Source organism: Coffea arabica, chromosome 10c (assembly GCF_036785885.1).
Source record: "Coffea arabica cultivar ET-39 chromosome 10c, Coffea Arabica ET-39 HiFi, whole genome shotgun sequence".
NCBI lineage: Eukaryota > Viridiplantae > Streptophyta > Magnoliopsida > Gentianales > Rubiaceae > Coffea > Coffea arabica.
Genome location: NC_092329.1, coordinates 1,802,802 through 1,820,414, shown reverse-complemented (window position 1 = coordinate 1,820,414; position 17,613 = coordinate 1,802,802). Strand labels below are relative to the sequence as shown.

The 17,613-nt window shown below is 37.3% G+C and overlaps 2 protein-coding genes across 3 annotated transcripts; both read left to right on the top strand.

Annotated features, from left to right (window-relative positions):
* Window positions 1-3,500: 3,500 nt before the first annotated feature.
* On the top strand, window positions 3,501-9,521 carry LOC113712284 (protein S-acyltransferase 21). Of its 2 annotated transcripts, none has more exons than XM_072069241.1 (11): window positions 3,501-3,838; window positions 3,925-4,012; window positions 5,292-5,405; window positions 5,514-5,634; window positions 5,965-6,152; window positions 6,406-6,474; window positions 6,830-6,901; window positions 7,023-7,151; window positions 7,506-7,586; window positions 7,667-7,873; window positions 8,434-9,521. In XM_072069241.1, exons 2-11 carry the CDS (start codon window positions 3,968-3,970, stop codon window positions 9,361-9,363), a joined length of 1,956 nt encoding a protein of 651 aa, XP_071925342.1. In that variant the 5' UTR covers window positions 3,501-3,838; window positions 3,925-3,967; the 3' UTR covers window positions 9,364-9,521. The 2 variants fall into 2 exon arrangements, with proteins under 2 accessions (XP_071925342.1, XP_071925343.1); XM_072069242.1 differs by having other exon boundaries at window positions 3,678-3,815; window positions 8,434-9,435.
* Window positions 9,522-10,769: 1,248 nt separating this feature from the next.
* On the top strand, window positions 10,770-17,217 carry LOC113710956 (MLO-like protein 9). The gene is made up of 15 exons (XM_072069666.1): window positions 10,770-10,892; window positions 11,643-11,700; window positions 11,815-12,020; window positions 13,264-13,380; window positions 13,614-13,671; window positions 13,828-13,916; window positions 15,083-15,157; window positions 15,239-15,327; window positions 15,455-15,504; window positions 15,639-15,679; window positions 15,815-15,988; window positions 16,110-16,145; window positions 16,243-16,310; window positions 16,453-16,513; window positions 16,624-17,217. Exons 1-15 carry the CDS (start codon window positions 10,770-10,772, stop codon window positions 16,954-16,956), a joined length of 1,578 nt encoding a protein of 525 aa, XP_071925767.1. The 3' UTR covers window positions 16,957-17,217.
* The last annotated feature ends 396 nt before the right edge of the window (window positions 17,218-17,613 follow it).

Here is a 17,613-nt window from a genome sequence, read left to right as displayed (position 1 = left end):
ATCATGCCCTGTCCGCAGAAAAGGAAAGAAGGGTCTATGATAGTTATATCATTTATTTTGATACATCGTGCATGTGAGGAGACAGACGATGGGGTTCAAGAAATAAGTTAATTACCGGATTCCAACCCATGTTTTGGTTAGACAATGCCATCTTTTAGTATAAACAACACGATGGATCCATTTCCAAATTCCAGTTGATTGATAAGGAGAAAGGGATTTGCTTCTAATCAAAGCATTTGGCAGCACACAAGACAGAATTGGACAAACATTCAAGTACATCATGTTCGACCTAAAGGAACTAACATCAAATATTTAATGTCTAGGAGCAGCTCACTCAAGCTAAGGTATCCACAAGTCAAAGCTTTGTGGAATTTTAGTTAGTAAGACGATTACCTAATTCATTTAAGTGTCCACATGGTTACAACTCATTATTTTTGTTGGATTTGTGCATTGATTAGTACGCGAACAAATTTGTTTTGGCACCGACGAAAGAAGAAAGAAAATCCAATAAATCTACGTTCTGGCATGGGTCATACTTCACCTGCTTAATCATTAAAATGAGGACCTTGTTTGTGAGTCATAAAAAAAAAAAAGAAAAAAGAAAAGTGGGGCGGGGGTAAAAAATGCCTCTCAGTGAGAGCTCCTAGCTTTAATCAGAAAGTTCTCAAAGAGTCGTCGGAATATGGAGCCTCTAATCATTCCATCATTGCTATCATCGTTGTTCACAATTCAAAGCAAACTTCACGACGTCAGAAGATAGATTAATGGTCCAAAGTGTGCCAAGATATTGTTTTGGACTATTCACGTCTCAAAAGATTAGAAAGGGTAATAAATAGTATGAGTTTGATCATCCATGATTATTTCTTCTCAGGTTTTAGTGACCAGCCTCCATTTTTCCTATCAGTATCACTTGTCAAATGCTCTCACGATGGGTTTCGTTATGATTCACCAAAAAATGCAGACGGGATTGATCTGTTATGAAGTCAAATCATTTCTTCCCGATTACAGCATGATGTAGACCATCCAACAAAAGGTTTATTCATTGCCAGGAAAGAACTCAATATTGTCATGATAACAAACTAGAGTGGGGCGTCTATGGTTGAGCTCTTGTGCAGGGGGACTCTTGCATCAGCCATGCGTATGCTTTGTCCCAGAAAGTTTATATTGATCTTGCTTCTCCGTGGCGTACTAGCACATAAGCTTCCTTGCGTTTTAGAAAATCTATAAGCCACAGTAGTCAGTAGTGCGAAGGTCCAATCTATATATTTGTGTTGAGTCCAAATTCATTTATTACTTTTTAATTTTGTTAGTATAATTACTATAACCATTAAGTAGTAAAGTTAATTTGCAATCTACAATATTAAAACTAGAAATAAATTAGTAAAGTGTTCGTTAAAAGTACATCAATCAACACCAATAGGGCTTTTAGTTTCAGATCGTGTAATAGACTAATAGTAATAGTCATTAGTCACTAGACTACTAATAAGTTTTTCTCTTTAAATATATTTATTTAATGAATCTAAAGTTTCTTCAAAGCCAATACTAATTACTAATAGTCTAATTATACATTACATATTTAAAAATAATACATTTATAGTTATATAATTATGGGCATGTATATATATATATAGAAAATTACATATCAAAGTATAAATTTTTTATATACAATGGATCAAATCTTAATTGGATTGAGCTTATAGCAGCGACTCAAATTCAACTCATATTTTAATCAGATTTTAAATTTAGATCCAAACACTATCCCACCGAGAATTATAGTAATAGTGCGCTCGACCCTTTTTCTTTTGGGTGAAATAGACAGAGCTCGGGCCCCATTGACAGCCTATATTACGTTCGTGCCAAAAAAACTGGCATATTATGTTCCAGAGGAAAGATTAGTTTTAAGCATCCAAAGAGTAGGATGGGAGAAAAGAAATGATCAATAAAGTATGACATTTTTCTCATACTGGTGACAATGGATACTGATTATAAAATTAGTTTATTGTGTCCCTTGGGATTTATCAAGCAAAAAGACTTTTGGAACATTAATTCAAGTTTGATTAAAGTTTTACATTAGAACATTTTCAATGGGGTGTTTAGCTTCGTCCGATAACGCATTGTATCAAGCATAAAGAGTCATCAATTCATTAGAGTACTTTTCACAGCCGTTAACGAATGACAGTCAAGTGTTGTTGAGAATGAGCTTTAAAACTAAGGGCAGAATTTATGCTTGATATCTGAATGCTCCGAATTGAGAGCTCATTTATGCCACTTGGTGACTGGTTTAAAACTCAACTTACCAAACACTATTTAAATAAGAATTAATCTTATATACACTCTATCATTAATTGTTGGATGCATAATAAATAATTTAAATTAAAATTTGAGATTTAAATTTTGTATATGTATAATGCATTTAATTATGATAGTGTATATAATATCAATGTATATACGTATTGAATTTTTTCTAATAGGTGCTTAATAAATGCTGGTAAACACATTTAAATTACACTTGACTTATCACGTATATGCACACACACCAAATCTAGCTTTGTTTCCAATTAAATTATTTCCTCTATCTCATTGAAAGTATCATGCTTTTTATTTTAAAATGTCCCAAAATATTTGTTATTTTACCAAAATCAAAGTTAATTTTGATCTCTCTCTTTACTTTTAATGTTATCTCCATATTTATCTGTATTTTATATTAAATTCAAATTTGAAAATTGAATTTTAGATGGCAACTTTAGAAACAAATCCACTAACATCACCATTAAACCACTATTTATAAAAAGTTAGAATCCCAAAATAGGGCTGCAAATGAGCCAATTTGAGTTGAGTTTTAGCTTAATTGAGTCAAATCGACTCAATTTTATCAAGTGCTCAACAAGTTTTTAATATAAAACTTGAGTTCGACCTCAAATTTGAACATAATCGAACTTAAGTTCAAGCCTACTGAAAGGTTACAAAACAAAAAATAATTATTCTATTTTTTTTAAAAATGAATAAAATAATCATTTTTCATTAATACTAAAATATTATAATCACACACACTCACATTTGAGTTAACTCGCGAGTTAATGAGTTGATTACAAATTAAAAAATAATTATTCTATTTTTTTTTAAAAATGAATAAAATAATCATTTTTCATTAATACTAAAATATTATAATCATACACACTCACATTTGAGTTAACTCGCGAGTTAATGAGTTGAGTTTCCCTATATTCCGTTTGAATTCGATAACCTGATTTGGTCGATTCAAACTCGACTCGTGCTTGATATTGATCGGACTTGAGTTAAATTTTGACCAAATTAACTCGTGAGCGGCTTGATTCATTTGCAAATCGGCAATATTCATACAATTCGGACAATATCTATACAATTTTATTCTATCAAGATTGAATTTTTTTAATTGCAAGGTGTGAGATTTGAACCCTAACCTTGAGCCTAAGCCAACTTGCCCAAAATATGTTGGTTCCAATATGCCATTTCGGGGGCTCAATCGAACCGTTAGCCGGCAGTGGGCGCATCCCCCACTCCAATAGGACCAAAACTGGGTATTCTGTGCCACTTACTACCATTTGTACAACGGAAACCGAACCCTTTTCGTATTGTTTGTAACCTCTTCAGTAGCCTTCTCTGTCACTTCAAGGGCCTATTGATCCATGCTACTTTGCTGATCTCCCCGAACCCTAGAACTGCAAATCAAGAAAATGCGTCACATTTACATAAGTTTTTAGCATCTGGGTTAGGACTTAAATCTCAGAAAGCCCGTCAGACTCTCTGGTTCAGTTGATGATGAAAGAAGAGATGGAGTGAGAGATGCAAAGCGTTTTAAGTACTTTTGAAACAAAATCTGATTCGGAGATTTAAGTTTGTCACAAGTTTTTTTTAATTATTTTTAAATTTTTTTTAATGTTGAAGGGTGAATGCTGGTGATTGACACCCTTTGACTTGGGTCCTGATCATGGCTAGGCGTCATGGCTGGCAACTTCCTGCTCACACGTTTCAGGTAGGCTCTCTAACAACTCTTCTGGCTTTTGATTGAAGTGAGAAATTTGGAAAAAAAAAAATGTAGTCTTGGGGTAAGCTGTGGGAAATAGAGGGAGCTTTTGACTCATTTCTCTCTATTTTAAACCTGTTTGACTCTTTGAGATCGTGCAATGTAGGCTTTTTTGTCACAACATTATCGTTCTGCTTCTTCCTACTGTTTTTGTTTCAGTTTATTGCTCAACAAATGTGAAATCATGATGCCATTGCTTTGTTTATTCTTTTCTGTAAAATCTTCGGTGGTTTTTTTCTTTTTCTTTTTCTTTTCTTTTTGTTTTTTTGGGTGGGGAGGGAAGCTTGTATTCACGAATTCTCTCCTTCTTCTACAAAATTGTGTAGCATAATATTCCTGTGTTCTCTCTTTTACACTTTTATCAATTTTCCTTAACAACTTCACTAATTTTATCTTGCTTTTTTCGAAGAGTTTTAGGGGTGAAATGCAATTTAGTGTCTTTTTTTTTTTTTTTTTTTGCAATTTATCCCAGGCAAGATTTAATATTAAGCTGTCATAAGTTAACATTACTTCCATGAATACTTCTCTGAGTAGAATCCTGATATTTTCTGGACTTGGTTAGAGCATAGGAACAAAACCTGCTAGATAACTAGTATAAGGACAGTCTTGAAAACGATGAAGTCAGGAAACTTTAATAATAAAAAATCTCATCTAGATGGTAGAAAGCGAGTTTATGGAGCTGCACATATTCAATTTTAGATGATCATTTCCTAGTCCTTAGCCCTCTCGTGCTTTACTGGGGTTGTGGTCGTGAAGAATTGTGTACTTCCGTAAGGTTTTAGCATTGGCTCATCTTAGTCTTAGGTAATTGGCTCTTAATATTCCTTCATACCTTTTGTCCCAGTAATATGTCCTTGTTTATCTTTTTTCTTGAGCTTATTCAGAAAATTAAATAGCTTTTTGTCCATTACATATCCTGCCACTGTTACCTTAAAGACATAATATGAACCTAAGGCTACTCTTTGGTGCGTGGTTCTGCATACATTCTTTGAAGTTTCACAAGCACCACTTTCTCTCATTTCAGATTTTGTAAAGAATAGTTCTGCACTTCAATTTTGACAGTGAGTTTAGTAATAGCTTTCAATCCTCTTATAGTCCTTATAACTATATGAGTTCATAATTTTAATTTTGTTGTTAAGCTGCTACATGGTTCCATATTATTGCTTCCCCAAAGCACCATAATTAGGCTCAAATCGAGCATTCTCACCAGCAATATTCCTCTTTTTAGGTGGTGGCAATAACTGTTTTCTTCCTGCTATCTGTTGCTTTCTATGCCTTTTTTGCTCCCTTTCTTGGGAAGGACATCTATGAATACATAGCCATTGGTATTTATTCCTTTCTGGTGAGTGCAACAGGGGCCTCTTCTTCTTCTATCTTTGAGATAATGAGATCTCTCTCTCTCTCTCTCTCTCCAGTTGTTGCTTTCTTATTTTTGTTATTATCCTTTCAGGCTCTCTGTGTGTTTATACTTTATGTTAGATGCACAGCCATTGATCCTGCTGATCCTGGCATTCTCATCGAACCTGACAAGACATTGACTCATAGGTCACAGAACAACTCAGAGTTCCCCGGTAAGTTTTTTATTGCCATTTAATCATCCGATCATTAAACCAAAAAACTAGTATGGTGTCTGATTTAGTGGTCAGTCGGACGCATGAAAAATGCTGGGATATGAGCTGATAGAATTTCATCCAGCAGTCTCTTATTGAGTCATAAGATGTGTAAATTATCAGAAATCTCACTTAAGCAGCATTAAGTGTAGGAAAAGTCAAGTTTTAAATGCATTGTCAGCAGTTGTGTTAAGTCTACCTTTCATGTCCTCGTATCCTCAAAGAAGCATGGATGGTAACTGTAGCTTTTGATAGTTTACTGGTGTCTGATGATGTAATTATCATATATAGAGGAGCCAAGCAAGGTAGGATTGAACAATGAAGGAAAATCCGAACAACATAGCTCAGGTTGCTGTTCGACAGTTGGAGGGCTCTTTTGTGGTTTTCTCGTGAAGGCCGATTGCCGGAAAGATGAAGACCATTTACAGGAGCAAAATGGAGAGGAAGAGGCTTTGTTCTGCACATTGTGCAATGCTGAGGTATAAAAGTGCATATCATGTGCAAGGCTCTTAAAGATCATTGTAGATGTATTTACATACATATGAAAATTGGGAACATAGAAAGCAGTTAGAGGAATTTTATCTCAGCTGCTACTTTTTAAGAGAATTACATCATAATCGAGGAATTTCTACAGTTTTTACTCTTTGCATCCTCATCTTATCTTTTGCCTTCTAAAGTGGGAACTCATATGTACTGGAACCAGATCATTCAGGAGAGTTTTTCTTTTTGCAGGTTCAAAAATTCAGTAAACATTGCCGGAGTTGTGACAAATGTGTTGATGGATTTGATCATCATTGCCGGGTTGGTTTAAAGTTGGAGTTTATCATATTATTAGAATACATATTCTCATTTTGTTGACTGACATATTGAGGAATTACAATTTCCCATCTATTGCTGAGAAGAGGCTGATTGTAAAAGATGATGTGTTTGGAGCGATCCAAGGATCAGTCATTAAAGAAATATATGACCTGTCGGGTTGATATCTGATATTTTACCGCTTCAAACCCAGGATTCTTCCTCATTACCTACTAACTTTAATTGTTTTTTTCGTTGTGCACCTTTTTTGTGTATGCAGAATTCTCTGCTACACTTAAATGCATTTTCTTTCTGTCTGTATGATAAATTTAACTTTGATTCAATGCTGTGATTTATGCAGTGGTTAAATAATTGTGTGGGAAGGAAAAATTATATCACTTTTGTGTGCCTAATGGCAGCAAGCCTTGTCTGGGTAAGCTCTTATATTGTTTCTTTGCTTTTCAAGTTTTCTGTTATTTTCCTCACAGCTCTGGCTTGTTATGACTATCTCTTGTTCCTAACCCTTCCTTCTTGAGAGAGTTTTTTGGGGTCAGCTTGCTTTTGAGTGTGCGGTGGGCATTATGGTCCTTGTTCGTTGCTTTGCTGATAGAAAGGCTACAGAACATCAGATAACAGAAAGACTTGGAGATGGATTCTCTCGACCCCCATTTGCCACTGTGGTGGTATATCTCTTTGTACTTCAAATACAGTACCTATATTAATTGTCAAATGTTAAGCTGATTGTTGTGTATGTGTTGGATTTGCATGATCTACCTTGCTACTGTATTTGCAAACAGTTCAATGCTAATGAAAGAGGGAGACTTTCCATTAAATACTTCATGTACTAATTTCTTCAGCAGTACCAAACTGTCGGGAATAGTGTGTGCATTATTCTTGTGAACTAAGTTTGTGATTGTCTAGTTTGCATCTAGGATTCAGCAAATAGGTTTTGCCGTGTTATAAGCCACCTCCATACAATTTTATGAGAGATTTTGGTTCTCTAAGTGCCTTTTCTTTTTGCTTTTCTTGTTTTACAGGCACTCTGCACAGCTGTTTCTTTTCTTGCAACTGTGCCTCTGGGTGAACTGTTCTTTTTCCACATAATTTTGATTAGAAAGGTTAGTCTCTCTCCCTCTTACTCTCTCTCTCTCTTTCTCTCTGATAACATTATTTAGTGAAACCATAACCTTTTCTATAGGGTATTACAACATACGAGTATGTTGTTGCTATGAGGACCCAGAGTGAACCTCCTGGACCCTCTATCGACGGAGAAGAACAGCAGAGCCTGCCATCATCGCCAACAAGTTCTGCTGTGACTGCAATTAGTGGTAGAAGTTCTCTTGGAAAGGGCTTGCAGTATAAAGGTGCTTGGTGCACTCCTCCTAGAATCTTTATGGACCATCAGGTGCTGATGCTTCTCTTATTCTACATTCTTAACAGACATTTATGTGCATGACTGTGGGATGCAGCGAAGCATATGCTTTAATAAGTTTATTATCCTTAACGATTTGGTAAAGCTATTTGGTCAAGTGATTGCTACCATTGTGAATGTCTTACACCATATGCAGTGAAGCATATTCTTTAATAAGTTTATTATCCTTAAAGATTTGGCAAAGCTATTTGGTCAAGTGATTGCTACCATTGTGAATGTCGTACACCACATTGCTACGTCCTTTTCTTTTTCCCAAACTAATGGCATCTTGAATTCTTCTGGACTTGATGAAGTTGGCATTCAGTGGTGGTCATCAAATCGACTTGTGGATTCGATGAAATCCTCATTTTTGGCGTTAGTGTTCATGGTCTTACCTATTACTAGATCAGAGTTGCAACTTCCTTTCTAATCTACTAGAAAAAGAAAACATTATCTGCTAAATGCATTTCATTTGTCTTCTTTCGGAATGTCAAAGTCTAGCAAGGCTATGAAAGTGCATTGAGATGCTTCCATTCCTGGTGTCTCATATACAGGATGAGATTATCCCTCATCTAGAGCCAGGACGCTTACCATCCACAGTTGATCCAGATGCATTACAAGCTGATAAGGGGAAAAAGGTAGCGCAGCGTCCAGTCCGAATTAGTGCATGGAAACTTGCAAAACTAGATTCTAACGAGGCAATTAAAGCTGGTGCCAAGGCTAGAGCTTCTTCATCTGTTCTTCGTCCAGTGAGTTCTAGACATCATCAGCATGATGGTGATCATTTGTCGAGTACAAATATGAGCGGTAAAAGCAGTCCAACCAGTACGAACCAGGGATTTTATGAAAGGAATGCTCGGGCAGGAACATCAAGGTTATCTTCCACGAAGAGCTCATATCCACCAAGTCTTGCAAGCAGAGAAGATATTGAAACATGTGGTCACAGCATTAGTAATTTAAGCAGTCCTCTTGCGGCAAATCTCACTGCTTCCCCACAGGGGCTGGAATCTTCGAACAGAGGCCACTTCAACCCAATATATCAGTCCTCTGCAGAACAATCACCTTGGTCGGTGAAAGCCGGTGATGGGAATGGGAATGAGGCTGGTGTAGGAGATGATCTGAACCAGAACCTTGCGAGGAAAAACAATCCTGGAGTTACGGAAAACCCCAAGTCGTCAGTGTATTGGGATCAGGAAGCTGGGCGGTTTGTGTCTGCAGCGACAAGAAACACTGGTTCTTGTTCCTCCCAGGTTTCTGGAGCTGAGCTCACGTACACGGGCCAATCCATTTTCTTTGGTGGCCCATTGGTGAGCGAGCAGCTAGGTAGAGGAGGGACGAGAAGCGGCGGCGGATTGGCAGCTGGACCGCAACGAAGCTCGGGATCAAGTTTGTATCAGCAGGGTAGAACACAGCGGGGAGGTCAGCTTCCTGTGTTCGTTCCGAGCGATTCGCAGCAAAACCAATTTTCTTCTAGGTTTCAATGAGGTTTAGGAAACAAGATACTGATTTATTTCGATTCGTAAAATATATATAGAAATAGATCTCCAGTTCAGTTATCATTGTTGTTTTTTTCTTCCATTATATGTTGTTGTCAAAATCAGAGAGATAAAAAGATTGATGGCGGAGTCCGCGATTGACGAAATGTTATTGGTAGTACAACTACAAGGAGTCGATCTACATTGATGGTGGTGGTGCGGTGGCTGAGTCGTCAACTTTTTGGGGTTAATTTTATTGGATTGGACTAATCAATTTTTCTAGTCTGGGAAACCTTGAGCGTGAGACAGAGAGAGAGTTTGGTAAGATCCTGAAAATCGCACAAAAATAGGCAAAGGGAGGGAATTGTGGTTGAATGGTTGTGATCTATCTTCTTCCTTTCTTCTTTTCTTTATTATTGTTGCAAGTATAAATGAATATAATCCCTACTAACACTCTGCGTTAGTAAGATTTCACTTAGGACCCCTCCCATCATCATCATCATCTGGAAGGAGGGAGAGAGAGAGAGAGACAGAGCAATACTTCTTTTTTTACGAGGGGAAAAGAAAAAAAAAGACCAAAAATCCTGTCTAAGGAACCCATACTTCCTTTTTAGGACGAACATTAAAAAAAAAAAAAAAAAAAGAGTCCCGACATAACTTGCACTACTTCACAGCTATATAGTATTTGCAGCAACATACTCCCCTCGTCCCACTTTAATAGTTCTATTATCCTTTTTCGTCTGTTCTAAATTATAGTCCACTTTCCAATTGAAAAATGTAATTGCCTTTTAATTTCTCTAAAATACCCTTATTCAATGTAAGTTGTTATTACTATGAATTACCTTATTTAATATAGATTGTTAGTATTGAATATAATCTACCCCATTTAATGCATTTAAATTTTCCAAAACATATTGATATATGAAAAGCTAATTTTATTTAATGAAGGGTATTTCAGAAAAATAGCAATTTAAATTTATTTTTCCAATAAAGTTAATTACTTTTTCTTAAACTGTGTGAAAAAAAAATTAGAACTATCAAAGTGGGACAGAGGGAGTATATAAAATATGCTCCTTCGTTTCCGTCCGTACAATCCGGTTCAGTACCGTTACCATTCCACAAACGCCACCGGACCGGCATCTCCTGTTCTGGAGCCATTTCCAATTTTGTCAATACCATTATTCTAAAAATCCCCGACAAAAAGAAAAAGAAAAAACAGAGAAAGAAAGGAAATCAATGGTTCCTTTCATCAAAGAATTTCCATAACTCCTGAGTTTCCTTGAATTAGTTTGCATGTGTTGTGGGTTTACCATTACTCTACCAACAAATCAGCTTTGATCTGTCTTCCATAAAAACATCGTACTAGTACCATATCATTATCATATATACTCAAGGTGTGGCCCCCTTAACAGAAAATGGCGGGAGATCGTGCAGGAAGGACTCTGGAGAAGACACCCACCTGGGCAGTTGCATTGGTCTCTGCTGTCATCGTTGTTGTCTCCATATTGTTGGAGAAAGCGCTTCATGGAATCGGGAAGGTGCTTCTACGATTTCTTCTTGTTAAATATATATATATATGTATCTTTTTTTTTTTTTTTTACGCCTTCTTCGTGTTCTTTTCGGCTTTCCGTTCCTCGTTTAAACCGAGCGTTATGATCTTTCGCACAAAAAATGTTGTTCCCTTGGCAGAAATACATCGGAACGAGGACTATGGGGTTCTTATTTTGTAGATGGATTTAATAAACAATCCTCGTGCTTTTCATGCATAATTTTTTTTTTGGTGGTGCGGATCTCTTAGGTGCAATTTAGTTAATGTACGAAGGGTCGTTAATTAGAGGTTCGGGTACATGAACAATTGCAGGCCCTTTCCAGTTTTAATCACTTTTATAGCGATTAGAGGAGCGTGATCCATTTTAGTTTCCAATCTTTGGATGCATCCATGACTGAGTAACAAATAATGTCTTTCGCCTTAATTGATACTACTATTTCTTTGTACCGAAAACAGAGTCCTCCGCAAACATTGGAAGGACTGGATTGTGCTACATTAATGCTCTCTTAGTCCTGTCATGATTAGATAGCCATTGGAAAAGCATTTGTTTGAATATTGAGCTGTCATACGGGAAATGGTTGGTTGAGAAATATACACAGCCATCGAGTCCTTTCTATATTTGAAACCAGAAAACACTTCATCTTCTTCCTGGTTTCTACTGTGCTACTTTAACGTATATTTCATGTCAACTTAGATGCATGGCAATGCTTTTGAACCTCCTACTTTCTGATCTTTTCAGACTTTCCAAAGGAAGCGCAAGGAAGCTCTGAATGAAGCTCTAGAGAAAATTAAAGCCGGTAAGGGCTTTTTAACAGTACTTTTGGGGTAACAAGAGGAAGGTTTCTCAACTTACTTTTCCAATGGTCTATTCGTATCTCATCTCTCTCTTTCTGTTTTTTTTATCCTTTCAGAGCTTATGGTTCTGGGATTTATTTCCTTAATTCTGACTTTTGGTCAGAACTACATATCCAAAATCTGTATTCCTCTAAAGGTTGCAGAAACTATGTTACCATGTTCCCATAAAGATCCAGAGGTTGAGGGAGAACATCATAGAAGGCTCCTATGGAATGACCATAGGTTTTTGGCAGCAGACTCTCCAGCAACCGCATGCAAAAGTGTAAGAATCCTCTGTCTACTGATGATCAAATTTAGAACAATACAGTACACGGTTTGCTGCAGATAATAATAATAACTGACAATGTAGGGTGCTTAAATTACTTTATCAGCAGAAAATCTGAAACTCTGAATTGGAGGGCTCAGGGTAAATTTTGGTGCAATCGGGGAAAAAAGTATTAATGTTGATGCACTTTGACAAGGAGTCCACCTTCATATGTTTGACATATTAAGATCACCCAATATATCTCTACGATGGACTGTAATTTGAATAATATCATTCCTTTTATTCACGTGCTACACAGAAATTCAACTTGGTGTGGATCCAACTTCCTGCTTTCCAAATTTGAGGAAGTAACAACGGGATTGGATCATGGAATTATAGTTACTTGAGAATGTTTACATATATTCAGGTAGAATCATCCTAGGGGTAAGATGGGAATCTTGTTTCGCCGCATAGTGTTACGGTTTGCAGTTTTTAAGTTAACTGCTACTCCACTGTCTCTCTGTCTCTTAAGGCATTACAGATGTGTTTCTGAAAAGGATTATCTGAACAGAAATGCAATGTCACATAGGATTAGAATTCCTAATAGTATATGGCTTGGCAAAGACTTTTAGAGCTAATCTCTTAGAAAGCTTCACTGAGACCACAATATTTCAAGGATGCTATCCTCAAGTTGGGGAACACTGCTTAGCATGGCTTCCATTAAGATGCATGCCATTTGAAAGACAGAGACACAAGGAAAGAAGAATCTATTAAAAGGATCCATTTGAAGACGACGTAGGAGTTGTATGATACATTTCCAGTACCAAAAAACCGAAGTGTCACAGTGGTACTGGATTCTATTATCAAAATTGCACAGTGCACATTGCCCAGATTGAATTGTCATGAGTTCGGTACCATCCAGATGTTTTCAGTTAACTTGCTATAGTAGGAAGCTCATGGAAGAGCAAAATACACAACTCACGGTTTTTCTGGTGAGAATATACTTAGTTGAGCATAACATATGTATTTGAGAGTCCCCTTTTACTTAGCTGAGCATAACATCTGTATTTACCAAAGAAGCATCTTCTATCAGTCTCCAGGTACAAGTGTAAGTAATGGTAAGATTTTCATCTGCATTTAAATTACCAATTCTCAGACTTACACATCCGTAGATGTTGAACATTTCATAAGAGCATCCATTGTGTACCGACTATGGATTTTCTCTCTTTGGCGCTAAAACAGAAGAGATTTTTCATGACAGGAATATGTACCTGTTATATCTGTCAATGGGTTGCACCAGCTACATATCTTCATATTTTTCTTGGCCGTATTCCATGTAATTTTTGGTGCCATGACGATGACCCTTGGAAGATTGCAGGTGGGATTTCTTTAAAGTCTTTTTGTCATGTGGTATGGTCTTCTTAACATTGGCACAAACAGTAGCACACGAGTAGGAGAAGAATTAGGAGATGTCCTGAGATTAATTTGACCTGCTTTGGTCAGCAGAAGTTCTCCCTTATCATACGCTTGAGTTTCCAATGTAGACCATCTTTTATTGCCCTGTGTCTTCATTGAATTTGATCTCTACTAAGTGGTTCGTATTATGCATAGACTCGTGGATGGAAGGAATGGGAACGGGAGGCAGTTCGTGAAACTGAAGCATCCAACGGTAGTGTCTGATGGTTACATTTTTATTTTTCGACGTCTTTTTTTCCCCCAAGTTACAGTGCGTCAATTGTCCCTGGATAATCTGAGACCCTAAGGATGGTAAGGTTAGTACTTTTGTTCTAAAACTGTCTGCTTCTTTTGTGTCCCTGTCTTGCAGATAATTCAAGATTCAGGCTTACACACGAGACATCATTTGTTAGAGACAATACTGGTTCCATGGCCAGAAACCCCATACTATTTTACCCTGTAAGAACAATTAATGTCATTTTATGGGTCGCTTCAGTGTTTCCATTTTTCCAGGGTAGAAATAAATGACCCTAAAATGATGTTGCACTGTTTAGATAAAATTTCATGCTCATCGTAGTAGCGTTCTTCTTGATTGATCCTTTGAGTTTCATAACTCCAGTGATCCTTATTCTTTTGCCTTGTATTCTATGAACTTTAAGCGGAGGTTACTTTGAGCATCCGATCACATGCGAACTACAACTACTAGAAAATGGTAAAATCATTATTAGCAGAAAGAAAGACCATTGATTTTCCTAATAAATTGGTTTCTGGAAATGGCCAAACTTTTTATACCCTTAAAAATGGTGTAACTTCGCCTGCAAAATGCCTATTCGCAGTCAATAAATTCTCTTCATATTCCGTTTATGCCCTTATAGAAGAAAGAAGCACATTCACAAACTAAAAGAAATGGGATAATACATTGCCTACTCTATGTGGTTTAAACTTATGTCTGTATGTCTGACAAAGAATGGATGCAAGTGTGACTTGTCCTGGAACTGTTATTTACATAGAAGTTGTTCTAAAAGTTGGTATGATAACCCAAGGATTACTTAGATGAGGTCCTGATTCCATGCTTCTGCTGCTGCTACTCTCTCCAGATCTCCCTCTCTCTCTCTCTCATAATCCAACAAATGTATTATACTATACTAGTACGAAATGACAATAATATCATCTTGCTTTACTGACATCAGACAGTCTTTAAATTTCTTCTTTTTGGCTGAGAATTAGATTTCTGTGAATCAGAATAGAGTTCAAGTAGAAAACTCAATTTTACTCCATGCAAAATTGTCCACCGTTATATGTCTCCATTTTGGAAACACCATGTAGGAACAGCTTGTATCCTTTCTATTTGTCAACGGAAAGTATCGAGGCAGTTGTGTTGTTCAGTATGAAGGTCTGTTTATCTGAGTATGATCTTGTGTAGTCCAAGGGGAGGGGGAGCCGACGGGATTTTCCTGTCGGAGGACGCCACGATTAAGTGGCAAGGTGGGAGGCATGTCTTGGTGGTACCAGCAGCCCAAGAGGCTGTTGGCAGACTTGACGTAGTATATTTGATGCAGTTTCTGATTTACCATCTTCAAATGTCCTTACTTTGACCTGACTGTTAACAAGCTCAAGCCTTTCAGGTATGCTTTTACCGACAATTTTTTAGGTCCGTTCGTAAAGCTGACTACATGACCATGCGCCATGGATTCATTTCGGTAAAGTTTCTTAAAATCCAGAATTTCTGAATTCTTGGATTTTCAGAAATATGCATAATAATACTCTTTATGCTGCTTTAGGTCCATTTGGCTCCAGGAAGTAAGTTTGACTTTCAAAAATACATCAGAAGGTCGTTAGAAGATGACTTCAAGATCGTTGTGGGAATCAGGTACCGCTTTTTTTATGTATTGTTAGAGCTACAGTATAAGGTTGAAATAAACATGTTGCTTTTGATATGAGCCACAAATAAGCCCCATCTGATTTTTTTTTTTTTTTTTTTTAAATTTTCCTTCTAGTCCAACATTATGGGCTTCAGCAGTGATCTATCTGCTACTCAATGTAGGCGGTGGGTTTTCCTTCCTTCCCCATTGTATACTCTTTGTCGATCCTATATATATATATTTGAGATGAGGTCTTAAAACTATGTGTGTGGATGCATCGTAAGGTGAAGGCCAACTCCATGTATATTACTTGTTTCAGGATCACAGATTATGATGTGGCTGTCTCTAATGCCCCTAGTGGTAAGAGTTTTATGCTTTGTTCTGGTGCTTTGTTCCGGTGCTTTGTTCCGGTGCTTACAAACAAAAAAAAAAAAAAAGGTAAAGGAATACAGAAAAGGAACAGAGGTGGGAATAACTAACATAATTTGGTTAAAGACCATACTAGCAGTTGGCACGAAGCTGCAGGCAATTATAACACAGATGGCGGTTGAAATCCAAGAAAGACATGCTGTAGTCCAGGGCATACCCCTTGTTCAAGTCTCAGACAGACACTTTTGGTTCAGCAGACCTCATCTCATCCTACATCTTATCCATTTTACCCTCTTCCAGGTACAAAACATAATAATGTAATGATAAATTGGCCCTTTCTTTTCAACATAAGTTGGCTTTTTTCTGCCGGTACGGTAGCATCTAATTATGGTTCGGTTGGGTTCTGTCTTTTATGTTGCAGAATGCCTTCGAGATAACATTCCTCATTTGGACGACGGTAATGAAAGTGGCTTCTACTTTTTACGTTTACTGCAGTTGGAGGAATCAGGCAGATAACAATAATAATGGTAGTTTTTTTTGTTTTTGTGTTGCAGTATGAATTTGGCATCCATTCGTGCTTTTACGAGGGCCTCGAACTTTCCATTCTGAGAGTTGTCATGGGGTAAGTAACACTACTACTACTACTACTTAGCAGCCAACAAGGGACTGGAGTCTCTGATGTTTGCGTGGTTGACAAAAATTATTATTATTTTTTTTATCATTAATCATAAGTTTCATGATTCATAAGTAATATGTTGGAGCAGGGTAGCCGTCCAAGTATTGTGCAGCTACATCACACTTCCCCTCTACGCTCTCGTTACACAGGTCAGCTACGCTCTTGTAGTCTTCTTCTGATCCACTTTCGAACGATCAGGTGTGTTAAGTGAGTGAATGAGAGGTGCTTAATTTTTTTTTTTTCTGATTCTTCTTCTCAGATGGGTTCGCATATTAAGAAATCCATATTCGACGAACAAACTAAAAAGGCGCTCACGAAATGGACTTTGAACGCCAAAAAGAAAAACAACGTCAAGCCCGGCACGCCTCAAAAGCAGAGGCTGGGAGGGAGCCCCGTCGAATCGCCCGAGAATTCCCCAAAGCTTGCTGCAGGTCCATCGTCGACGTCGGGCTTGGAGATGAGTGGTTTGGAGTTGCGGAAGCCCCACGGGCAGCATAGCAGCGCGGCTAACATCACTGCCAGTGTGGACATTCCCGACCCTCCTCATACTCCTCCTCCCAACGATGTCGGTGATCTGCTCAGCGCCCCCTGATCAGACACTCAGGAACCCCATTTTGATAGCCATACTTCCTGACCTCACCCTTCTTGTATATTACTCCATATATTTGTGTATCACTATTTATTGTGAGAGTGGATGAGGGGGCCAGGCCTAGCCTAAGAAAAGGTCAAAAAGCCCTTCTTAGTTCTTACTTGCCGCTGCTGATGCTTTTTTTTTTTCTTTCTTTCTTTCTTTTGTTTGGGTGGAAGAGAGAACAATTGCACCTGTTCATAGCATAATGTATACCAACCCCAGCTGGCCAGCTCAGCTCGTTAGAGTTTTCTTCCTTCTTTTTCAGCGTCTTCTTCACATTTTTACATTTCAGGATGGATGATTTTGTACTGCTGTGCTGTCTAAATGAACCCCCAAAATCCATGGCACCAACGCCACTGAGTCAAAACTGCATTCCTAAAGAATTCCACCGTCATTTTTTCTAAAGAACGGGGTAACAATATATATTATATATATCATTTATGATATATATATACCCCGTCCTGTCAGCATATAAAAGGTTAATTGAATTAATTTTTTCTATACTATCAATATATGTGTCGATGGAATTGAATAAATATCACATCATTTAAATTTGAATTTAAACATTAAAAATTATATATATATATCATATATTTAAAGAAATTCGTTAGTATATAC

Bases quoted from the DNA above. Each gene is read 5' to 3' on its own strand.
- LOC113712284 (XM_072069241.1), top strand. From the start codon at position 3,968: ATGGCTAGGCGTCATGGCTGGCAACTTCCTGCTCACACGTTTCAG. The intron at 4,013-5,291 runs GTAGGCTCTCTA...TCCTCTTTTTAG, and splicing joins TTCCTGCTCACACGTTTCAG to GTGGTGGCAATAACTGTTTT. The intron at 6,902-7,022 runs GTAAGCTCTTAT...TTTTGGGGTCAG, and splicing joins TGGCAGCAAGCCTTGTCTGG to CTTGCTTTTGAGTGTGCGGT.
- LOC113710956 (XM_072069666.1), top strand. From the start codon at position 10,770: ATGGCGGGAGATCGTGCAGGAAGGACTCTGGAGAAGACACCCACCTGG. The intron at 13,672-13,827 runs GTAGTGTCTGAT...CCTGTCTTGCAG, and splicing joins TGAAACTGAAGCATCCAACG to ATAATTCAAGATTCAGGCTT. The intron at 15,505-15,638 runs GTGGGTTTTCCT...TACTTGTTTCAG, and splicing joins TCTGCTACTCAATGTAGGCG to GATCACAGATTATGATGTGG.